Here is a 26,270-nt window from a genome sequence, read left to right on the forward strand (position 1 = left end):
AGGCCTCATTTTAGGAAGGATGTAGATTTGCTTGAGCGTGTACAGAGAAGAGCAACACGATTGGTGAGGGGAATGAAGGGATTCTCTTACCAAGAGAGGCTTAAGTTCTGCAAATTGCAGTGGCTGGAGACTAGGCACCTGCGCGGTGATCTGATTGAGGTCTATAAGGCCTTGAATGGGTTGAGCACGCTGAATTCTGATGGGATCCTTCCACTTGTTCAGATTACCAACCTACGGGGACATAAGTTCAAATTAAGAAAGGACAGATGTAGAATAGATGTGCGGAAATTTGCCTTTAGCCAGCGGGTGGTTAATTGCTGGAACAAACTTCCATCTGTCGTTGTAGAAGTTGATAGGTTAAATAAATTTAAGGAGGAACTGGACAGGCATTTGGAGGGAATGGTGTGATTTTTTTTTTTTTTTTTTTTTTGGCTGATGCTGCATAAGCTCCTACACTTGCTTTCTTGCATCATGTGCCACTACTACTACTACTACTACTACATAGAATGTTATAATGTGTTGGAATGTTAAAAAGAGGGTCACTGTAAAGTGTTTCACCTGTAGTACCACAAATATGGTTAGAGAGGTCAAGGATGTGTATGAGAAAGCATTGGCTAACAGAGCAAAGAATGGGTAAAAGAAATTTTTCATGTATTTGAATACAACGAAGAAGAAAGTTAATCAGACCAGACCCTTGTGCACTGGTTGTGGAAAAGTCTTAGATAACCCAGTTGATGATGATGTGGATGAATTTAATAGGTAGTTTGCATCGATTTTCACTGACAAAAGTCCCTTCATGCTGAGAAGAAGCTATGCGAGTGAGGCTGAGTCATATGAAATTAGTGACGTCATAATTACAGATGATTGTTTATCAGAAAACCTTTTGAGCATAAAGGAAAGTATATCTTGCAGATAAGAGTAAATGGGCCTGTAGTACTGGGATCCATTATATAAATATAAATACGTATGTCCAGTAAAAATTTAATACACATTTAATTACAAATGGTTTGTAGCTTTCAAGGCTAAACAGGCCTCTTCGTCAGCAAATACTAACAGAATGCAGATGTTAGAAACAAAATTTTAAAGGATACAGTTGTGTGCTCAGTGAGGCGTGTGTGAGCACGAGGTTGACCATTCAAGCACTAGATTGGTGTTCATTGTTGCTGCATGGATGTGTGTGTGCTTATGCTTCTAGTGCTTATCTAATCTCAAAACAGTTGCCTCCAAGATAGGCTGTAGTCTCATTCCCTTGCTGTGGTTCATAGATCTTGAATTAAATGATATATTAAGTGACTCTAGCCAGAGTCGGTGGCAAAAGTGTCGGGACTGGTCAATCCCTTCATAGTCGCGCTTGGGATTAAGGTCATGGTGGGTCGAACAGAAGTGTTCTGCGATTACGGATTGGTCAGTCTCAGCAAGGCGAATCGATCTGATGTGCTCTGCAGGACAGTCTTGAAGGCGTCTCGAGGTCTCCCCTATGTAGCAGCTGTTACAATCTTTGCAGGTTATGCGGTATACTACACCGTTGCACAAGAGAGGGGCGACTGGAGTCTTCACGTTGGAAACCAGAGAACAGTTTCTACCAAGTAGCTGCACACATTTTATGTTGTATTCTGACCCGACATGCCCAGATAGTAAGGAATGTAGGCGGTAGGTACATTGTCATAAGTTGATGGTAGTCTCGAGTGGATCGCAAACTCCTGCACTTACAATAAGGACTTGTCCAATATGTAGGTTGGATAGTCACAGTTAACCAAGTCTGTCCCCACTCTGGAAATTTCGTTGTGCCTGGCTTCATCTGTGCTGGAGTGGCTCCAAGCCTGGGAGAACAGGGTGCAGGCGGTGCTGTTGAGATTGCTTGGGGTGTGGCCAGATCTGTAGTTGGTGAACTACCCGCACCGCAGGTGAAGTCATCACATCAACAATAATGCCGCAGGGTACATTGACCACAACATCGGATGAGACAATAGGAAATATATTGAACACAATCTTTCACAAACTAGTTCAGCTTTACACACTGAAGCAGCATGAGTTCTGCCAAGCCAATGACGAACACCATACGGAGCAACTGGAGTATTTCTCCACTTGTTCTCAAAATCTGTGGTCCTGAACTCACTCCTGTTCTTTGCCGTCTTTTTTCACTTTCTTATTCCAAAGATGTTTTTCCTTCTGCTTGAAGGTTTGCTCATATCCAGCCAGTTCCTAAAAAGGGTGACAAATCCCTCCCATCCAATTATCGTCCCACTGCAATTACTTCTACTCTTTCTAAAGTAACAGAGAAATCAATTAACCCTCAACTCTTAAACTACCTAGAAACCTTCCGTCTGATCAACGATTGCCAGTAAGGATTCTGTCAGTTTATTTATTTATTTCGTATGATGTGATCAATACATGAAGGAACCAGTTTTTTCTTGCTTCCTTTTTGTATCATGGCCGGGATATCCAACCAACCAGTTGGTTCGGCACCATCATGATATCCAGCCCAAGGCGGGAATCGAATCCGCGACCTTTGGGTTGCCAGGCAGGCACTTTACCTACCTGGCTAGCCCGGTCGGCGATTCTGTCAGTGTCGATCCACTGATGATATTCTGGCTTATGCTACTCATTTATGGACTAATTCAATGAAAACGTTCGGTGAAACAGAAGTAGTTGCTCTTGACATCTGAAAAACTTTCGATCGTGTTTGGCATAAAGGACTTCTAAACAAGCTTCCATCTTATGGTTTTCCAACTGTTTTTTGTAATTGGTTATCCAGTTTTCTCTCTGATCACTCACTTGAGGGTGATGGTAGATGGCTCTGTGTCTTCTAACTTCTCCACTAATGCCGGTGACCCCCAAGGTTCAGTTCCTTTCCCCCACTCTTTTCCTCTTGTATATTAATGATCTTCCATTGACTGGAAATCCTATCCATAGTTTTGCTGATGATAGCAAATTGCATTCCACTTTCCATTTTGAGAAACCTTGTCCTGCTCAATCAGCTTCAACTTCTCAAAAATCTGCTACTAATTCCTTAAATGCCAATCTCCAGGTAATTCTCCAGTGGGGCAAAGACAACTTAGTTGGTTTCAATCCTTCTAGTTTCAGTCTTGTCTTATATCTCGCAAAAAGGATTCTTCTGCTCCTATGCTTATCTTTGGTGATGCTCCGATTTCTAGGCGACATCATATATATCTCTTTTGGGGATTACCCTGACTTCTAATCTCTCTTTGCACAAGCACATTACAAATATTGCTTCCTCTGCATCAAAAAAACTTATTTTTCTCTTTTGCTCTCGGCATTACTTTTCTTCCAAACAGCTGTTCAATTCTTTACAAATCGCAAATTCGCTCTACCATGGAATATTGTTCCTACATCTGGGGTGGTGTCCCCAAAATCTCTCTCTCAGGCTTCTTGATTCTGTTCAGAAGAGGGCAGTTAGGTTAATTAATGACTCAACTCTAACAGAGTCTCTGCATAGACATATTGTTTATGCTGCATGCCTCTTCTACAGATATTTCCTTGGGTACTGTTCTTCTGAATTAGCTCCTATAATTCCCACTCTCTCTCTCTCTCTCTCTTCAAAAAAGTCCGAACACGTGCCGCTACCAGCCAACATCCATTTACTGTCCAACTTCAAACCCACAGAACCAACCTTTCATCTTCCTCGTTTATTCATTCAACTGCTGTTTTCTGGAACAACCTTCCTTCATATGTATTTCCTGAAAATTACAGTTTACAGAAGTTCAAGTCCAATTTCAACAAATATCTTCTTTCGTCTTCTCAACCTCCAACCCAAGCACAGTACTAAGTTCTAATACCTCTCGTGTTTGGGATTTACATAAAAAAAAAAAAAAATTCCATGGCCAGGAACTCCACAGGAGCGGCCCCAGGACAGATCCTTGGGGACAATCCCTGGAGACTGGTCTTGCTGGCTGATACGACTCTGCTTTCTCTGGTGGTATTGTTGGGTTTTTGATTATCAACTTTACATTTGTTGTCTTCCAGTCTTCTGGGAAGGTGCCTGTAGAGAGACATGTATTGAACAGTTGTAGCAGTAATTGTGGTGCGGTTTCGACTGTTTTCTTCACGATTTCTGGTTCCAGGAAATCGAGTCCTGGACACATTGTTTCTGTCTCAAAATCTGTGGTCCTGAACTCACTCCTGTTCTTTGCCGTCTTTTTTCACTTTCTTATTCCAAAGATGTTTTTCCTTCTGCTTGAAGGTTTGCTCATATCCAGCCAGTTCCTAAAAAGGGTGACTGGAGCATTCTTAGCATCAAGATTCATCAAAATCCTTCTGACATCCTTTTGACGGAAGACCACAGGAGGCATTGAATGGAGCGTGTTGGGAATGGTGGTAGGTGTTTTATCAAGATCATTAATACATGAGTTGGAAGAAAAATGGGATGCTAGCAGGTCAGCTTTATCCTTGGCTGAAGTGACAACAGAACCATCTGGTTTTGATCGAGATGAGCAACAGTTGCAGCCAATAGCTTTGGCAAGAGACCAGAATGCTACGGCTACCATTAGGGTAAGAAGCAAGTTTTCTATTCTTATCCTGTTCAAACTCTAGTTTGGACTGATTAATAACTGCTTTACAATTGTTGCGAGCTTTGGTGTAGGCAGAAAATGAAACTGAAGAATTGGAAACAAGCCAATTATGATATGCAATATTCTTCTCCTGAACAGCCTTAGCACATTTATTGGAAAAACCAAGGTTTAGATAAAGGATGAGGTTTTAAAGTGGAGTGTGTAATAAAGGATTCCATTCCTGCAAGAATAATTTCACTGACACGATCTGAGCAACCGTTGACATGAAAAGTTTTGAAACAGTAATGCGACCAAAGAAAAGAAATCTCGCAGGTCATCCCATTTTGCATTCTTGTAATGCCAAATAATACAAAGTTGGGAATAGCCATAAGATAAAGGCTCCATTGATGAAGAGACAATCACGAAGTTGTGATCTGAAGTGCCTAAAGGACCTCTCACTTCAAATGTGTACATAGGAGGGTTTTAGCATTAGTAGAGGCATTTGATGCAAGAAAGCAAGCTTATGCAGCATCAGCCAAAAAAATTAAAGTAAAATAAATAAATAAAAAATAACCACTTCCACTTCACCCCTCTGTTCGTTCGAAATACCTGTCCAGCCGAGCCTTAAACTTATTTAGGCTATCAACCTCCACGACAAGGGATGGAAGTCTGTTCCACCTACCAACCACCCGCTGGCTAAAGGCAAATTTCCGCACATCTATCCTACATCTGTCCTTCCTCAATTTGAATTTATGCCCTCTCAGATGATTATCCTGAGCAAGAGGAAGAATCCCATCAGCATTGAGCATGCTCAAACCATTCAAGGCTTAATACACCTCTATCAGATCACCTCGCTGCTGCCTAGTCTCCAGACACTGTAATTCGCAAAACTTAAGCCTTTCTTCATAAGAGCACCCCTTTGTTCCATTCACTAATCTTGTTGCCGTTCTCTGTACTCGTTCCAGCAGCTCTACATCCTTCTTGAAATGAGGTCTCCAGGCCTGTATACAGTACTCTAGGTGTGGCCTGACCATTGCCTTATACAAGGGAATAATCACCTCCTTATCCCTGCTAGAAAAATTCCTATATATCATTGACAATACACCATGAGCTACTCTTGCAGCCCGTCTGCACTGCTCAGAGAACTTCATATCTGGCTGCACAACCACCCCCAGGTCCCTTTCATTCTCTACCACTGTCAGTGTAGTACCACAGAGTTGATACGTTGCTCTGGGGTTGCTGTTTCCCATATGTAGTACTTTACATTTGTCAATGTTAAACTTCATTTGCCACCTCTCAGCCCATCTGCTCAACCTTTCCAGATCCTGTTGCAGAAGCATAGTGTCAGTAGTGTCCTTGACAACCCTGCCAACCTTCGTATCGTCTGCAAACTTGGACATTAAGCTTGATATACCATCATCAATATCATTTATAAATACAGAAAACAATAAAGGACCCAATACTGAACCCTGAGGGACTCCACTAATAACATTAGCCCACAATGAGCAGTGTCCGTTGATTACCACTCTCTGTCTTCTCCCCCTCAACCACCCCTTTATCCATAGCAGCAATTTGCCTCCAATTTGTGCAGCAGTCTTCCATGTGCAACAGTATCAAAAGCCTTTCTAAGATCCAAGTATATAATATCAATGTAATTCCCTGCATCCAGTTCTTTTGTGACTGCATCATAGTATCCAATCAAATTGGTCCGGCAAGACTTCCCCGTAACAAAACCATGCTGTGTCTGAGCTATAACTGAAGTCTTGTCTAGATGATCCTGCAGTGCTTCTTTAACCAGTGCCTCCATTAATTTTCCGGGAACAGAAGTTAAACTCACAGGTCTATAATTACTTGTGTCGCCCTTTGATCCTCCTTTGTGAATTGGGGTCACATTTGCACATCTCTAGTCCATGGTTACCTCCCCTGAGTCCAAGGAAGCTCTCATAATTATGGCTAATGGTTTGCTTACTTCCATTGCTGCCTCCTTTAATATAACTGGATAGATTCCAACCACCCCAGGTGCCTTTCTTGTGTTTATCTTCAACAATTGCTCCTCCACTTTACTCTCAGTCATTACAAGATTCTCTAGCTTACTGCCAGAGTTGAATACACCTCTGTCATTCCCCTCGCTGAATAACTCCTCATGTGTGAATGTCAATGCAAAATATTCATTTAGTTTGTTAGCTACCTGAGCAGGATCATCAACATTTGACCCATCGATATCAAGTGGACCAATCTGATTCATCCCTTTCCTTCTAGAGTTTACATAAGTAAAGAACTCTTTGCTGTTTTTCTTCGCATCCTTTGCCAAGGAATTCTCCTAATCTGCCTTCGCCTGACTAACCTCCTTTGTAACTTGGTTAAAGATCAATTTGTATCTATCATAGGCTTCTGTGTCACGTGTTAATTTGTATGTATCCCATGCATTTTTCTTCTCTGCCATATGCCTCATTAGTTCATCTGACATCCATTTAGGCCTAAACCTTGAACAATATTTCTTAGTTGGTATGTAAAGCCTAGTAGCTTCCAAGATAAGTTCTTTGAATGCTTCCCATTTTGAATTTGCTGTTGGTAACATCATCAGTTGGTCCCACTCTGTTGAATTTAAATACTGTCTCAGTCCATCGTAGTTGCCTTTACGAAAGCAATAACCCTTCCCTTTACCCCTAATGGTAGTTACCTGTTTGAGTAAATCCCACTTCAACACACTGTGATCACTGCCACCTAGTGGTTCATTTACCTGCAGATTCTTAATGCATAAAGAATCACTACTGATAATCAAATCAAGAGTATTACTCCCTCTAGTTGCCTCCTGAACATGCTGATGTAGAAAACAATCATCCAATAAATCCACAAAAGTTTTGCTAGTGTGTGAGTGACCAGCCCCCAAATTCCAGTCAATATTTGGGAAATAAAAATCCTCCATTATAAGACTCTCTGATTTACTGGCCCACTCTATTTCCCTGTACAGTTTTTTATTATACTCATTTGAGTCATTAGGCCTATTGCACACTCCTACTCTCAATTTTGATCTCCCAATGCTTATATCACACCAAACTGACTCGACACTGCACTGTCCAGCGATGTCGACTGGCTTCACTTCCTTGGATTTTGTGTTTCTTAACTAATAGCATAACCCCTCCTCCCTTCCTATACTGTCTATCCTTTCTGTAGACATTGTACTCCCCAAATTCCAGTTCTGCATTCCTTATATCTTTGTGACACCACATCTCTGAAATCCCAACAATATCTGCCTTTGATGTTTTGAGCAATACCTCAAATTCATTAAATTTATTTACTAAACTCCTAGCATTGGTGTACACGCTAGTATACATGCAAATGCTCTTCCTCTTAGCCACCCTAACACAACCCATGTGTTTACTTGTACCCCAATGATTTCCAGCAGTCTCTGAAATATCCTGCATCTTATTTTCCAGACTGCTGCTCATTCCAATAGAAGCAGTGCAAGAATCACTTTCTCCTCTGCCAGTGGTTACTGTTAATCTATTAGTCCTTGTATCCCCCCAATTTAGCAGTTTTCCGATCCTCCTAACACTGCCTCGATAGCATCAGCAAACATTCTTGCACCCTTTCTATTTAAGTGTATCCCATCCCTGTAGAAACAGTCTCTCTTGTTAACAAGTACATTCCAGGCTGAAGAAAATTCTACCCCTTGAGCCTTGCACAATCTTTCCAGGGCCGAATTGATCGACAGGGCTCTCATCATATACTCCCTCCTATCGTGTCTGGGCAGAATTGCAGACACTTTCAAATTCAACTCTAATTCACGGCTTTTTTTCATCAGTGACCTGTACTTGTTAAGTAATTCCGCCGGTCTCCTACTCTTAATATCATTAGTGCCAACGTGTACAATTATATCACCTTTTGTGCCCTTAAAAGATGATATCCGCTCTACAACGTCATCAACCTTTGCCCCTGGCAGACATACCCTGGTCCTGTTCCACCTATCCTTTTTACAAAGCATGTTTCCCGTTTCCCTGACAATAGAGTCACCAACAACTACTAGTTCCTTTGGGACCAGCGCATTCTGCCTTGGGGTCTGCCGCTGTGTTGCGCGATAACGAAGTGCAAGCTCTGGCATTGGTATGGGCAGCTGAGAGCTTGATGGGTTCCTCACTTGTAATCCTTCGAGGGCATCCACCCTGTCCTTCAAGCTCTCATATAGGCCCATAATGCTGAGTTGACGCCTGATTTCCTTACACTCCTTGCATCGCGCACATACAAAGACATCCCCCATGGCAGTATCATGTCCCATACCTGACTGGTCCGCAAACATCAAGCAAATAGTGCATCTTAAAAGGCTGTGATTCAGAGGGCAACTTCCCCCCTCAGTTCTCCTCTGAGCCACAGCATTCCCATTAGCTTGAGCCTTTTGCTTTGCTGCTCTCGTTTGAGTCATGATTTCGATTTACTTTCAATAAAAATTTCAATTTCAGTACAAAATTAAATCCTAAACTTGTATCCCAACACAGTTATAACGCTATATTTATGTTTCAGTAACGAGTGTTATCCACGAAATCTACGAGTGTTATCTACGAAATATTTATGTTTCAGTGACGAGTGTTATCTACGAAATATTTGTTTCAGTAAGGAATGTTATCTACGAAATCCCTTTATATAACTTCCGTATTAAGTTATGTATTAATTATTTATTTTTACTAATTATTTATATTACGTAACCTAAGTGGTTATATGTATAGTTAAAAGTACAATTTAATTGCTAATGAAGTTCGACAAGATTAATAGATTTTACTGATTAATTTTTGCGTAGCAATGGCGGCTATTTACGATCGGTAAAAATGTGGATTTGATACCCTTTCTGATACTAAGTAATACCTACAAAATCTCTATCTAAGTTACTTTAAACTTAAGTACCGTAAATAGGAATATAAAGCTACTCTAGAAAATTAGTTAATATGTCAATTTAAACTAATAAAGCAGAAAATAAATCAGAAAAAACTTCTCTGTTCCAAGAGCGGCAGAAAGGCACGTCCACACGGGCAATCCTCGTCCTCAGACTCTCCTTTTTGTGAGAAAAAGATCAAGCTTGTTGGCTGTATAGTTAGGATTGTCCAGTATGCTTGTAGGTAAATGAATAATCTGTGCAAGGTCTTTAGAAATTGCAAAAGCCTCAGCATCTCGACCAGCTGGGTCGATGTGACTAGAAAACGGAAGCCAGCTGGAGTTGTGAACATTAAAATCACCAAGTAAAATTACCTCACTGTTAGGAAAGTTGGACTGGAGAAAGTCAAGTTGCAAAGAGAGGAAGTCAAAGAGCTGCAAGTGATTAATGGAGTTGGGAGAGCAGTAGAGACAACCAATGACTTTGACACAATGAGGTAGAGAGATTTTAAGCCAGAGATGATCGAAAAGAGGAGATTCCAAATTACCAAGTCTCTGACAGGGAATATCAGAAAGGACATATGCACAAGTACCACCTTTGTGGCAAAAGGAATCATTCAGTGAATAATTTGGACAACTGAGATGAGCAGTAGTTAAATCAACCTATAACTGAGATTCTGTCAGAAAAAGTACATGGTGGTTTGGCAGACTGCAAGTGGAAATGGACGTCGTTGAGATTAAAATTGGGACCACGTATATTTGTGAAATGAATTAGGAAGTGTTTTGGAGGTTTAGATCCTTTTGCAGATAAGCTTAATCTATTAGTTTGACAATTCATGGTTTATTCAATAGTAAGAAAAAGTGAGTGGGACATGCCGTATGAAGTAATGAAATTTTTGGGTATGGCCTACACATGGCAGAAACATACCCAGATCCTTGACATAATGTGTCCTCGAGAATGCCCCTCACCCGCATACCCACTACTTGGTGGGCTCCCTCCGGTCACTATCTGACAAAGTAGAGGTAGCAAGATTATACACTAGCTGATCCGGAAGTTGCCTAGAGAGTTACCAATAGGTTCGGTACAGTGTACTAACTAGTGGCTGGCCTGCGAACACCGTTTTAGAGCTGTACTCTCGAAATGTAAGGAAGATTGGATCTTGCCATGATGTCCATTATAATCTCAAAAGTCATCAGTCATACTGCATGATTGAAGAGATGGGGAAGGATTGACTGGAACTTAGCTCTGGAGACTAAACATGGGTTCCACCACTTCAAGCCTCCAATAAGCAAAGTGGTGGTATTGCACCAGTTGATGAGAGTCATCTACCACCTAGTATTGCCTGATAACACAGAGGGGGCGGCATTTCTCCATGTGGTGTGGGTGCCACACCTTGATCCCTGCTTACGTTGGTTCATATCTGGATGGTCACCCACATGTGCTTGTGCATGGAGGGTATACCCAGGATTACTAACAGGATTTGGGAGAAGCTCGCACCCATGCCTTCGCAGATGATCTTATTTTGACAACTGCAGACTCCAGGGCCCAACTAGAAGCCATTGCAAATCCAGCTTTGACAATACTACAGGAATGGGCCTTAACCCACTGCTTGCTTATCTCTCCGGAAAAGACCTGCACAATGCTCCTGAAAGGAAAACTACAAACCCAAAGACCGCCACAGATCAAGATGGCCAACACAACTCTCAAATTTAACACCCAGATCAAATATCTGGGCATCATCCTAGACCCCAAACTCTCATTTCAACCCCACTTGAAACACATAAGAAGCAAAATAAGGAATTAGCATTAGCATTAGTAGAGGCATTTGATGCAAGAAAGCAAGCTTATGCAGCATCAGCCAAAAAAAAAAAAAAAAAACCCACTTCCACTTCACCCCTCTGTTCGTTCAAAATACCTGTCCAGCTGAGCCTTAAACTTATTTAGGCTATCAACCTCCACCACAAGGGATGGCAGTCTGTTCCACAAACCGACCACCCGCTGGCTAAAGGCAAATTTCCACACGTCTATCCTACATCTGTCTTTCCTCAATTTGAATTTATGCCCTCTCAGGTGATTTTTCTGAGCTAGAGGAAGAATCCCATCAGCATTGAGCATGCTTAAACCATTCAAGGCTTTATACACCTCTATCAGATCACCTCGCTGGTGCCTAGTCTCCAGACACTGTAATTTGCAAAACTTAAGCCTTTCCTCGTAAGAGCACCCCTTTGTTCCATTCACTAATCTTGTTGCCCTTCTCTGTACTCGTTCCAGCTGCTCTACATCCTTCTTGAAATGAGGCCTCCAGACCTGTATACAGTACTCTAGGTGAGGCCTGACCATTGCCTTATACAATGGAATAATCACCTCCTTATCCCTGCTGGAAAAATTCCTGTATATCATTGACAACACTCCATGAGCTACTCTTGCAGCCCGTCTGCACTGCTCAGAGAACTTCATATCTGCCTGCACAATCACCCCCAAGTCCCTTTCATTCTCTACCACTGTCAGTGTAGTACCACAGAGTTGATACGTTGCCCTGGGGTTGCTGTTTCCCATGTATAGTACTTTACATTTGTCAATGTTAAACTTCATTTGCCACCTCTCAGCCCATCTGCTCAACCTTTCCAGATCCTGTTGCAGCAGTGTAGTGTCAGTAGTGTCCTTGACAACCCTGCCAACCTTTGTATCATCTGCAAACTTGGACATTAAGCTTGATATACCATCATCAATATCATTTATAAATACAGAAAACAATAATGGACCCAACACTGAGCCCTGAGGGACTCCACTAATAACATTAGTCCACGATGAGCAGTGTCCATTGATTACCACTCTCTGTCTTCTCCCACTCAACCACCCCTTTATCCATAGCAGCAATTTGCCTCCAATGGCACACTGCTCCAATTTGTGTAGCAGTCTTCCATGTGCAACAGTATCAAAAGCCTTTCTAAGATCCAAGTATATAATATCAAAGTTATTCCCTGCATCCAGTTCTTTTGTGACTGCATCATAGTATCCAATCAAGTTGGTCAGGCAAGACTTCCCCTTAACAAAACCATGCTGTGTCTGAGCTATAACTGAAGTCTTGTCTAAATGATCCTGCAGTGCTTCTTTAACCAGTGCCTCCATTAATTTTCCGGGAACAGAAGTTAAGCTCACAGGTCTATAGTTACTTGTGTCAGCCTTTGATCCTCCTTTGTGAATTGGGGTCACATTTGCACATTTCCAGTCTATGGGTACCTCCCCTGAGTCCAAGGAAGCTCTCATAATTATGGCTAAGGGTTTGCTTACTTCCTTTGCTGCCTCCTTTAATATAACTGGATAGATCCCATCCACCCCGGGTGCCTTTCTTGTGTTTATCTTCAACAGTTTCTCCTCCACTTTACTCCCAGTTATTTCAAGATTCTGTAGCTTACTGCTAGAGTTGAATACACCTCTGGTATTCCCCTTGCTGAATAACTCCTCATGTGTGAATGTCGATGCAAAATATTCATTTAGTTTGTTAGCTACCTGAGCAGGATCATCAACAGTTGACCCATCAATATCAAGTGGACCAATCTGATTCATCCCCTTCCTTCTAGAGTTTACATAAGTAAAGAACTCTTTGCTGTTTTTCTTTGCATCCCTTGCCAAGGATTTCTCGTAATCTGCCTTCGCCTGCCTAACCTCCTTTGTAACTTGGTTGCATATCAACTTGTATCTATCATAGGCTTCTGTGTCATGTGTTAATTTGTAAGTATCCCATGCATTTTTCTTCTCTGCCATATGCCTCATTAGTTCATCTGACATCCATTTTGGCCTAAACCTTGAACAATATTTCTTAGTTGGTATGTAAAGCCTAGTAGCTTCCAAGATATGTTCTTTGAATGCTTCCCATTTTGAATTTGCTGTTGGTAACATCATCAGTTGGTCCCACTGTATAGAATTTAAATACTGTCTCAGTCCATCGTAGTCGCCTTTACGGAAGCAATAACCCTTCCCTTTACCCCTAATGGTAGTTACCTCTTTCAGTAAATCCCACTTCAGCACACTGTGATCACTGCCACCCAGTGGTTCCTTTATCTGCAGATTCCTAATGCATGAAGAATCACTACTGATAATCAGATCAAGGGTATTAAACCCTCTAGTTTCCTCCTGAACATGCTGATGTAGAAAACAATCATCCAATAAATCCACAAAAGCCCTGCTAGTGTGTGAGTAACCAGCCCCCCAAATTCCAGTCAATATCTGGGAAATTAAAATCTCCCATTATAAGACTCTCTGATTTACTGGCCCACTCTATTTCCCTGTACAGTTCCTTATTATACTGATCAGAGTCATTAGGCCTATAGCACACTCCTACTCTCAATTTTGATCTCCCAATGCTTATGTCACACCAAACTGACTCAACACTGCACTGTCCGGCGATGTCGACTGGCTTCACTTCCTTGGTTTTTATGTGTTTCTTAACTAATAGCATAACCCCTCCCCCCTTCCTATCCTGTCTATCCTTTCTGTAGACGTTGTACTCCCCAAATTGCAGTTCTGCATCCCTTATATCTGTGTGACACCACGTCTCTGATATCCCAACAATATCTGCCTTTGATGTTTTGAGCAATACCTCAAATTGATCAAATTTATTTACTAAACTCCTAGCATTGGTGTACACGCAAGTATACCTGCACCTGTTTCTATTCTTAGCTACCCTAACACAACCCATGTGTTTATTTGTACCGCAATGGCTCCCAGCAGTCTCTGAAATACCATGCATCTTGTTTTTCAGGCTTCTGCTCATTCTAATAGAAGCAGTGCAAGAATCTCTTTCACCTCTGCCAGTGGCTACTGTCAATCTATTGGTCTTTGTCTCCCCCCCAAGCTAGCCGTTTTCCGACCCACCTAACACTGCCTCGATAGCATCAGCAAATATTCTTGCACCCTTTCTATTTAAGTGTATCCCATCCCTGTAGAAGCAATCTCTCCTGTTAACAAGTACAGTCCAGGCTGAAAAAATTCTACCCCTTGAGCCTTGCACAATCTTTCCAGGGCCGAATTGATCGACAAGGCTCTCATCATATACTCCCTCCTATCGTGTCTGGGCAGAATTGCAGACACTTTCAAATTCAACCCTAATTCTCGGCTTTTGTTCAACAGTGACCTGTACTTGTTAAGTAATTCTGCCGGTCTCCTACTCTTAATATTATTAGTGCCAACGTGTACAACTATATCACCTTTTGTGCCCTTAAAAGATGATATTCGCTCTACAACGTCATCAACCTTTGCCCCTGGCAGACATACCCTGGTCCTGTTCCACATATCTTTTTCACAAAGCATGTTCCCCGTTTCCCTGACAATAGAGTCACCAACAACTACTAGTTCCTTCGGGACCAGCGCATTCTGCCTTGGGGGTTTTCTCTGTGTCACGCGATGCCCAAGTGCAAGCTCTGGCGTTGATGTGGGCAGCTGAGAGCTTGATGGGCCCCTCAATTTAGTTTCTTCGAGGGCATCCACCCTGTCCTTCAAGCTCTCATATAGGCCCACAAGAACAAGAATTATTCAGCCCTCGCCGCCAGAGTTACTAGGAGAGGCTGGGGCCTCAACAAATGCACCCTAACCCTCTACTATAAATCCGCCTTTCTTCCTATAATCATGTATGCCTCACTAGTCTGGTACCAGAAAGCCACAACTGCAGTCAACAGAAGAACACTTGATACCATCCACAAATCTGTCCTCCTTTTGCTTACTCATGCCTGCCACACAGTGAGTACACACGCCCTCCAGTTGCTGGCTGGTGCTCTCCCACTGGATCTTGAAGCTGCTAGAACAGCGATGCTCTATTACCTTGACAAAGGAGTACAAATTACTCATGTGGGACATACCACCAACCCCGGAAACAACCATAAGATGGAGAAAACCAAGCTGATTAAACACCTGCGACAGGCATGGCAGAGTAGATGTGCCTACTCCACCAAGGGAGAGGTCACAAGAAAATTCATCCCAGGCATTGACAGGGTGTACTTCCAGTTTCCTCCCTAGTTCCTCCAGGGAGGAGACTGGGAGTACAACCTATCTGATAACAGGACATGGCCCTCTTAATTCCAAATTAACAGCCTTTGGGCTGGTCGATAGCCCTCTCTGCTTCTGTGGAGAGACAGAGACCTGGCATTATTTCATGCATATATGCAAATACTACGAGGATCTACGATGCCTCCTAATTATCAGGATTAGACATGCTGTAGGACCAGGTGCTATATCTCCTAGACACAGAGGAGGAATACAGGGCACTTTTGCGATTTGCCCAAGTCTTGTTCTCCAGAAGAACAACACTACTTGCAATTCATGAACCAGACTAATTAAAACAAGATAATTAACACCTCATAACTTGGATGCTAGGCTGACTTCATCCTTAGATCTCCCACGACTTGTAAAAGTGTCCAAATTCTCACTGCATACGTGAATCCCTTTCGGCTTAACTAGATTCTAGCGTCCATCACCCTCTATTTTTTTTTATTTATTATTATTTTTTTATTATTATTTTATTATTATTTTTTTTTCCGTAGGCCCTAGCCACTGAAATCTCAGGAAACTAGATGGCAGGGCCTGCCAGAGTAAAGAATTTCTCAATACTGGTGTATCTGGTCTGTCTCCACTGAGCCAAGTGTGGGCAATGTTGGGCTCCAGCAGGGATCTAGCTGCTAAATGCCCAGAAGAACAATGATACACAACACTACACTCATACAATATCCATACACTTTTAAATCTCTGGCCTTCCCAGTGAACTGGTTTCCAGGTATGGGCCCACGCGTTTTACCAGGACATCCAAGAATGGAAGAGATCTGTCCACTTCTAACTCTAAAGTGAACTGGATGAACACAGACAAGGAATTGAGGTACTCCAGTAATGTTGTTTCAGAACCACCTGGGATGACAGTGAAGATGTCATCGATGTATCTGCACCATGTTAAGTTTCAGGAATATCTATTCTTCCATGGCGATGTTGGCCATGACGGAACTAACAGGAGTGCCCACGGCAGTGCCGTGCACTTGCTTGTATAAGGAATCTTCAAAGGTAATGATGCTGCATGATAAACACAGGTTGAGAGTGGTACAGATATCATCAGTGGACAGTGATGTTCTGCTCGGTAGGTTTGAGTCATTCTCCAGAAGCCTCTTGGTGCAGCTTACTGCCTGTTGGAGAGGAATCATTGTAAACAGGGACACTACATCGAATGATACCATAATCTCATTGTCAGAGATCAAGAGCTCTTTAATAAGGTGAATGAACTCACCGCTGTTAGTGACAGGTGTGGATGGTATTTAACAGGATGCCATGGGCACTCCTGTTAGTCTGACTTCAGTGGTAAGAAAAATCTTAGGGGCAATGAATAACAGTGCAATCCAGTTATATTTAGATAGATATGGCATTCTGAAGAAACCACATGATTTTGTTAAGGGTAAATCATGCATAAATAACTTAGTAGGCTATTTTGACATAGACTCATGAGCTGGATTTAGGGAATAATTTCCACTTAGTTTATTTGGATTTTAGCAAAGCATTTGACTCTGTCCCTCATGAGAGGTTATGGTATAAGCTTTAACAAGTTGGGATTACTGGTAAGATTCTAAGATGGATTGCTGGGTGGCCACAGGGCAGAAGGTAGAGAGTTGTGATTAATGGATATTCTTCAGATTGGTGTAAAGTGAGGAGTGGGGGTCCCTTAAGGATCGGTTCTTGGACCACTGTTGTTTCTCATTTTCATAAATGACATCGACAAAGAGATAGAAGGCGTGATGTCAAAATTTGCAGATGACATAAAGTTTGACAGTCGTTAATGATCATTGTCATGCAGCACTCCTTCAGGATGACTTGAACAGACTTCAAACATGGTCAGGAAAGTGGCAGCTTTGTTTTGATGCAGCAAAATGCAAGTTCTTGCACTTGTGGAATAGCAGTCCCAACATAAATTATACACTTGGTGGGGTTGAATCAAAAACAGTGAAGGAGGAAAGGGATTTGGAAGTTACAATATGGGCAGATGTGAAGTTTTCTGAACAGTGTAAAGAGGCAGCAAAGTCCATAGTGTCCTATGGATGATTTATCGAACATCCTGTAGAGATAAGGAGGTCATAGTCCAATGTATAAGGCAGTTGTAAGACTCATTTGAAAAAAGATCCAGTTTTGCATCCAGTTCCTTTGTTAATACGTAAGATTGGTCAGACAAGATCTTGCCTTAAGTAACCTGAGCTGCAGTTGCAGTGATCTTGCCTTACTCTGATCACTGACTCCATTTCCATTTTTATCCCTGGAATAAAAGTCAAACTTACAGGTCTATAATTTCTCACTTCCCTCTCAGTAATCCCCTTTATGAATTAGGGGAGACAGTTGCATATATCATATCCATAAAGACCACACCTGAATTCAAGGATGCTCATGTAATTTTGGCTAAATGTTTACTTACCTCTTTTGCTGTTTTTTTTTTTTTTTTTTTCATTATAACTGACAGATCCCATTAGCCCCAAGTGCCTTGTCTACGTTTAGATTCAGCAATTTCTCTTTCACTTTCTTCTCGGTTATAACAAAATCCTTTAGCTCTCACTTATGGCTTGGTGTACTTCTGGTGTTTCTATTCCTATAAATCTTCCCATGAATTTAGATGCTAAATATTTATTCAGTTTTTCAGCAACCTGAACAAGACCATCAATGATTATGCCATTAATATTTAGTTGTCCAGTGTTGTTATCCCTTTCCTTCTAGTGCTAACCTAAGCAAACAATTCTCGGCTCCTTTTCTTTGCATTCTTACCCTTCTGTATTTGCAATGTATAAAACCATTTATTTTGCAAGACATGCAATACTAGTTCGTAGTATATTATTTAATAGTACAGTAGTATGCATTTAGTTTTTAAGGAGATTCAATTGCTGAAATCATATGCCACTATTTATACCTTATATTAAAAAATCTTGGGCAGTTACAATGCCCATAACTGAGACAGTGTTCAAACCTGTGACCTGTATTTCTTAGTCAAGTATATTATCCACTGTACCAATCCAGTAGTATTGGTTAAAACTTCGACTTAATGCTGGTGACTTCCATTGTGTATTTTATGAATCAGAGCTACTGTGTTATCTAATAAAAATAACAAATTGCACCTGAATACTTAGGCTATATGCATAATCTTCGAAACTCCAGCATGTGTCTGGTCCTGGACGCCAGATTTATGAGGTTGTAAAATACCTCATTTTCTGGTGTTGTGTGAATTCAAAGTAGGAGGGGAGGGAGAAATCTTATAAAACAAAAGGTCATAAGTATAAATTAAAACTGTGGTAGGGGACTCTATAAAGTGGAAGTTCACATTGTAATATGGCCTCCTAAAATATATATATTGAGTAAAGGGCGTTTGGAAATAATTGTAAATATAAAATATAATGAATATCTTATATTTTTGTTTTTCAGTGTTAGCTATCCTAATTTTGTTTATGTGGCTTGCCATTCCTGGTTATAAACTTTGTACGTTCATTTTCCTATTTTAAGTTTAAAACAAGAACTATAATTCTTCAGTGGTTTTCAAAATTTTAATATATTAAGAACAGTTGTTTTGTTTTAAGCTTATGATGTTCTTTGTTTCATTTTGAAGGCTATTTATGAACTATTGCAAGGGGAAAAGGATATGGTTGAAGATCTACACCTCATACAACAGACTTATCACAATTCTCTTCTGTATTTAGGTATTCTGCAGCCAGAAGAATTATGCAAAATTTTTGGTCCTTTGCATACTCTTTTCCCTCTTCATGAAGGTAGGGAATGATTGCAATATTGAAGATATTCTTAAGTACTTATTAGTCACTTGTTTTGGAAATAAACATTCCTCTTGGTGTTTATAATTATATATATTCTTGTACCCATGATTTTGCCACATATTTTATCATTCCAAATAAGAAATTCTTTCCATGGTAAGTTTCCTTGGAACTTTGGATTTATCAGAAAATTACTTGTAATGTTTCATCCATATAACAAAATGATGCCTCTATGTGACTCCAGGTAGGCATGCTAAGATTTGAAACCGACAGCACAAACCCCACTTTTTCCAGTTTTTTTTCTTTCTCTGTATTTATATCAATTTAAAGTCATCATAGGCATTTTTGAAAGAGCTGAAAGTCTTCTGACCAGCAGGTGAGGTGAAGGTTCTGGGGTTCAAAGAGAGTAAATACAAAAAATCAAGTTATTTTTATAGGACCTATTAATAATGGAATGTGGAACTGAGATTGTTCGGTATCTGTTATACAAAGTGTGGGTTTCAAAGTAATCAGTTTTAGGACAGCCATTTGTTCAAGGTGTAGGGTACTGCATATCAATCAGTGTAGGGTACTGCATTATCAATCAGTGTAGGGTACTGCATAGGCAAATTGAAGCAAAAAAAAATATGCCCCTGAATCAAAACAGGCAAGGAGAAAAAATAAGGAAGAAGAATACAAGACAATAATAAACAGCAGAGGAAGACGAGAAGACAGCTTTTTCCATGGTGAAACTGAGAGTATACACCTGAGACCTGCTTAGTTAATTTGTAAGTTGTTTATAACCAAATTGCACCCACTAATGATGGAGGAATAGCTACAAATGGAAATTCAAAATAACTAAAATATCAAAGTCAGAGTGAAACAGCTCAGGACTAAATAATAGTAGTGCAAATTATGCAAGAAAGTAAGCATATATAGCATCATCAAAAAAAAAAAGAGAGAAAAACCAACACACTTCACCCATCCATACCATCCAAGAATTTGTCTTGTTCTTCCTTGAATTTATTCAAACTACCCACTTCCACAACAACAAATGGAAGTCTGTTCCAACAATCAAACACCTGCTAGCTGAAGGAAAACTTCTGCACAACCATCCTTCATCAACTTAAATTTGTGTCACCTCATTTGTATAGTCTCAGAAAGAGGAAAAATGCCATCAACATTTAGCTTATTCAATCCATTCAAGGCCTTAAACCTCAATCAGATCTCCCCGCAGATGGCTAGTCTTCTGATGCTGCAGTTTGCAGAACTGAAGCCTTTCTTGTTAAGAGCATCCTTTTGTTCCCTTCATCAATCTCGTTGTCCTTCTCTGCACTCATTCCAGCAGATCTATGTCCTTCCTAAAGTGAGGTCTCTGGACCTGTAGAGAGTAAACAAGATGTGGCCTAACCGTGGCCTTGTACAAAGGGATAATTGCCTCCTTATCCCTGCTAGCAAAGTTTCTTTATATCATTGACAAAACCCCCATGAGCTATCCTGACAGCATGTCTGCACTGCTCAGAGAATTTCATGTCTGACTGCACAATTAACCCCAGGTTTTTTTCATTTTCCACTAACCTGAGTGTAGTACCACACAGTTGATAAGTTACTCTGGGATTACTACTACCCATATTCAGTACCTTGCATTTGTCAATGTTAAACTTCAGCTGCCATTTCTTAGCCCATCAACCTAATTTTCTTAGATCTTGTTGCAGTTGCTCACCTTGATCGCTATCATTAACCACCCTTCCAACCTTTGTATCATCCAAACTTAGACATTAGGCCTGATATACCTTCATGAATATCATTAATAAATATTGAAAACAGCAATGGGTCCAGCACTGAAACCTGGGGACTCCAGTAATAATATTAGTTCACAAAGAGCAGTGCCCATTGATAACCATTTCTGTATTTTACACTCAACCATCCCGTTATCCATAGCAGTAACTGGCCCTTAATGCCACATTGCTCCAGTTTGTACAGCAGTCTTTTATCTGCAACAGTATTAAAAGCCTTCCTGAAATCCAACTATGTGCTGTCAAAATTATTTTTTACATCCAGTTCCTTGGTCACCAGATCATAGTATCCAATTGGATTTGTTAGGACAATGCCACCCCTTAACAAGTGCATCCTGTGACTATAGTATGATTACATTCCTGTCTAGATGGTCCTGCATTACAGCGACTCCATTATTTTCCCAGAAACAGACATTAAGCTAACAGTTCTATAGTTACTCATGTCATCTTTTCATCCACTTTATGAATTGAGGAGACATTCACACATCGCAAGTCCGTAGGGACCTCCTATGTTGCCTCCCTTAAGATAAGCGGATAGATACCATCCACTCCAGGTGCATTTTCTATGTTTACCTTCAACAATTTCTCTTTCCTTTCAGTTACCACAAAATCATTTTTCTCTCTATTAGAGTTTGATAAACTTCTGGTGTCCCCTCCCCTAAAGAATTCCTCAAGCATGAATGTAGATGCAAAATAACTACTCAATTTATCAAAACCTGAGCAGAAACAGTTAACCCATTGACATCAAATGGCCCAATGTGGTTTAACCCCTTCCTTCTACTATTAATATAAGAATAGAAGTCTTGCTGCTGTTTTTTGTATTCTCTGTCAAAGACTGCTCATAATCTGTCTTAGCTTGCCTAACTTCCTTTTTGACTTGATTACAGATAAATTTATATGTGCCATAGGTTTCTGTATCACCTGATAATTTATATGCATCCCATGCATTTTTCATCTGTGTCACTTGTCTCAATAGTTCATCTGACATCCATTTAGGTCGAAGCCTTGACCCGTATTTCTTCTATGGTATGAAAAGTATAGTGGCTTCTATGATTACTTCCATGAATGCTTCTTATTTAGAATTTGTTGTTGGTACATCATTGATTGGTCCTGCTGCCTAGAATTTAAAAACTGTCTGCGATCAATGTAGTAGTAGTAGTAGAGGCATGTGATGCAAGAAAGCAAGCAAGCTTGTGTAATATCAGCCAAAAAAAAAATTTCTCACAGTCATCCCCTCTAAAAGTTTGTCCAGTTCCTCCTTGAATTTATTTAAGCTATCAACTTCCACAATAACAGATGGAAGTTTTGTTCCAGCAATCAACTACCCACTGGCTAAAGGCAAATTTATGCACATCTATACGACAACTTTCCTCAATTTGAATTTATGCCCACTCAGGTTTATAATCTGAGCAAGAGGAAGAATCCCATCAGAATTGAGCCTGCTCAACCCATTCAAGGCCTTATATTCCTCAATCAGATCACCTTGCAGGTGCCTTGTCTCCAACTGCTACAATTTTGCGGAAATTAAGCCTTTCTTGGTATGAGGACCACTTCGTTCCCCTCACCAATCTTGTAGCCCTTCTCTGTACTCTCTCTCTCGAGCAACACTCTACATCTTCCTAAAATGAGGTCTCCAGACCTGTATGTAGTACTCAAGGCGTGTCCCGACAATTGGCTTATACAAAGGGATAATCATCTCCTTTTCTCTACTAGCAAAATTCCTGTATATCATTGACAAGACCCAATAAGCTGCTCTGGCAGCCCGTCTGCACCTCTCAGAAAACTTCATATCTGACGCACAATTACTCCCAAGTCTTTGCCATTTTCTACCACCCTAAGTGTAGTACCACACAGTAGGTATGTTTCTCTGGGGTTACTTCTCCCCATATGTAGTAGTTTGACAAATGCAATGTTAAACTTCAGTTGCCACTTCTCATCCCACCTGCCCAAATTTTCTAGATCCTGTTGCAGTAGCACACCGCCATTACTGTCTTTAACAACCCTGCCAACCTTAGTATCATCTACAAACTTGGATATTAAGCCTGATATACCTTCATCAGTATCATTGATAAATAAAGAAAACAACAATGTTATTGTTGTTGTAAAAACAACAACTAATAACATTAGTCCATGAAGAGCAGCATCCATTGATTACCACTCTCTGTCTTCTCCCATTCAACCACCCTTGCAAAACTAAAAGCCTTTCCCTTTACCCTTGAGAGTAGTTATGTCTTTAATTAAATTCCACATTAGTTGACTGTGATCACTGCAACCCAGTGGGTCCTTTACTTGCAGATTCTTAATGCATGAAGAATCACTGCTGATAACCAGATCAAGAGTATTGCTTCCTGGTGTTGCCTCTCTAATGTGCTGCTGTAGAAAAGAGTCATTTAATAAATCTGTAGTCTTGCTAGTGTGTGAGAGTGACCAACCCACAAATTCCAGTCTTCGTCTGGAAAGTTAAAATCCTCCATAATATGACATTCTGGTTTTAATGACCTACTCCATTTTTCTGTATGGCTGTTTGGTATGCTCATCACAGTTATTAGGCCTATAACACTCAAACTCTCAGTTTTGTTTCTCAATTCTTATATCATACTAAACTGACTCAACACTGCACTGGTCATCCATGTTGACTTGATGTGCACTACCTTAGGTTCAATATGCTTCTTAAATAAGAGCATATTATCTCCACCCCTCCTGTCCTGTTCTGTCTGTCCTTTCTGTATACATTGTACTCCACAAATTCAAATTCAGTATCGCTTATGGCTTGTGACACATCTCCACTATCTCTACAATGTCTGCATTTGATGACTTAATCAGTACAAATTCGTCAAATTTATTTACAATGCTTCTGGCAGTAGTGTACATGCAAGTATATATGTACATGTTATATACCCGAGTTATGCATCATTTGCAATTATCTATGAACACAACATTAAAAAGCTTTTGAAGGCAGAAGCCTGGCCAAAAAGTCACAAAAATAAGGCCATTCTTATAGGAGTTGCAAAATTTAGAACATGAGAGGGATGAGACAGCATACCAACTAAAATCAAAATAAACCAAAATGAGGCAAAAAGCGAATCAATATCTTCATACAAAATGTCAGGAGTATATCTGAAAAACTACACACGGTGCAATCAGTGATATTAGCTAATGATCATAACTTCATTTGCTATAATGACGCCTGGCTCTCTAGTAATAAAGATCTGGATAAACTTTTGTACATCATATAATTCCACAGCTTTCTCTAGAATTTCTCTGATGTACAAATTGGGCCAGATCTACAAATCTGCCTTCTATCACGGAGTGGATATGTTATGGTTGATGTCCAAAGCAATGGGAACTGAGTGCTGACTTTATTGCTTTTGTCAATATTTTTGGCAAGGAATTGCTGATTGATAATGATTTGATATCTTTTATTACTTTTGGATGTTTGATTTTTCGTATGAGCGTGACTGTGAATTCAATCCAATAAAGCTAATTGCTCTTGCAAAACTTAACAGTCAAATTGATGCACCAAACCTTAGTGGCATAGGGCAATTAACAGAGAACAATATATGTAATAATATATCTATAATGAATGGATTACAGATCTTAATGATAAATAATGGTGTATTGTCTGGTCCTGTGGTTTGCTTATTTAACAGCCTATTTATGACTTTAATGAGTTCTTTATTTATATTGATGGATTCCAGAATAGCTCTGGTTTGATCCATAACTACGAATTAGCCCTCTATCATTTAAAGTGATCCGGACAGCATTCAGTAACAACACACAGTTGTATGTGATGTTTCTGGATGTGTCCTCAGCTTATGACAATGTTAATATGGTCATCATCAGGCAAATTCTTAGAGAATATTTTCATATTGATGGGAATCTGCTTGAAGGTCATGTCAACGAGGAATTGAATCCAAGGAGGCATTCTCTCCACTCTCCTTTTTATGGGTTCATTTGAGCATCTCTTAAGTGAATATGATAACGTTGTTGTGTATTAGCATTAGTAGAGGCATATGATGCAAGAAAGCAAGCTTATACAGCATCAGCTGAAAAAAAAAAAAAAACTTCCTATTTCACCCATCCATTCGCTCCAAATGTTTGTCTAGTTCTGCCTCGAATTTCTTTAAGCTGTCAACTACAACGACAGATGGAAGTTTGTTACAGCAATCAATCACCCACTGGCTAAAGGCAAACTTCCGCACATCTATTCTACAACTGTCATATTTTACACATGCATACAATCTTCAAGTTTTTATATATTCAGATAAACATACAGATTAGAAGACATCAGGAGAAGACAAACCAAACATTCAAAAGTGTGGAAACCTACCTAAGAGAATGAAATCTAATAATCAACACACAGAAAGAGGCACAAATAACATTTACACAAATTAAGAAGCCAACTATTTTCCAAGTAACAATCAATGGAGAACTTGGTAAGAGGATTCCCACCATAAGGATTTAGCCCTTACATGAGACTCAACTTTCTTTCAACAAACATATAGAGCAATTAAAGAAAAAGTTATACAAAGCCTGGTGGGCTATCAAACAAGAAGTGACAAGTCTGATGAAGCCTCAGTTGATAATTGCATACATGGAGAGGTGCCTTACCCAGTTGCTGCATATGCAGTTATATGGTCATCGGCCCCACCTAAACAAATTCAGAAAATCTTGGTAGCAGAATACTGGCTATTGAAATGGCTGAAAAAGTGATGCACAAACCGAACAGAAGATCAAGATCAATGTTGTTCATTAACCTTAATTTAAGTCCCAGAAACATATGTTACAAGAAATAAAGCGAATTACCCTTGCAAAGGTGCCTCCATAGCCAGGTGGGTAGGAGCAGCAATGCGCTATCTATCTATCACGCTTCTTGATTAGACAGGGGTTCGAGCCTGTGAGCCACCAAATATGGAGGATGCAGAAAGGTCAGGGAATGACCACCGCATATCCCCGGAGCAATATGGCCTTAGTTGCTAATGCTCCTAAAAACCAAATAACAATAACAACAACCCTTGCAAAACTTGGTAATAGTCAAATTGATGCACCATACCTTAGTGGCATATGACAGCTAATGGAGAATCAGATGTCTAGAGAACAAAACAGAAGAAAAAATAAATAAACTAGGACAGAATTTAAAGGAATGAATGCCCTTTTGAGAATGTTTCCAGAAAACATGCGTGGTTTAGTAAACCAGTTTACAGTTAGTCTCAGAAAATTTAATGCAGATAAACAGTATAGAAAGGATATATTTAAAGAAGCATACAAAGTTATGCAGAACTTTCTGAGACTCAAAAGATCTTGAATGATCATCTGGAGGTTGCAATCTCAGGAAAGTGATTATGAAGTTAAA

At 40.3% G+C, this 26,270-nt stretch overlaps 1 protein-coding gene across 4 annotated transcripts in view; it reads left to right on the forward strand.

Annotated features, from left to right (window-relative positions):
- Positions 1–26,270, forward strand: part of LOC150076256 (neuroepithelial cell-transforming gene 1 protein-like) — a 366,344-nt gene that overhangs the window by 149,208 nt on the left and 190,866 nt on the right. For all 4 annotated transcript variants that reach the window (XM_090387565.1, XM_090387562.1, XM_090387563.1 and 1 more), the window contains exon 6: positions 18,983–19,142. In XM_090387565.1, coding sequence (XP_090243691.1) covers positions 18,983–19,142 — 160 coding nt within the window. The remainder of the gene's footprint in view (positions 1–18,982; positions 19,143–26,270) is intronic.

The sequence above is a fragment of the Mastigoproctus giganteus genome, chromosome 13 (genome assembly GCF_048544385.1).
Source record: "Mastigoproctus giganteus isolate SK-2022 chromosome 13, ASM4854438v1, whole genome shotgun sequence".
NCBI classification, from domain to species: domain Eukaryota; kingdom Metazoa; phylum Arthropoda; class Arachnida; order Uropygi; family Thelyphonidae; genus Mastigoproctus; species Mastigoproctus giganteus.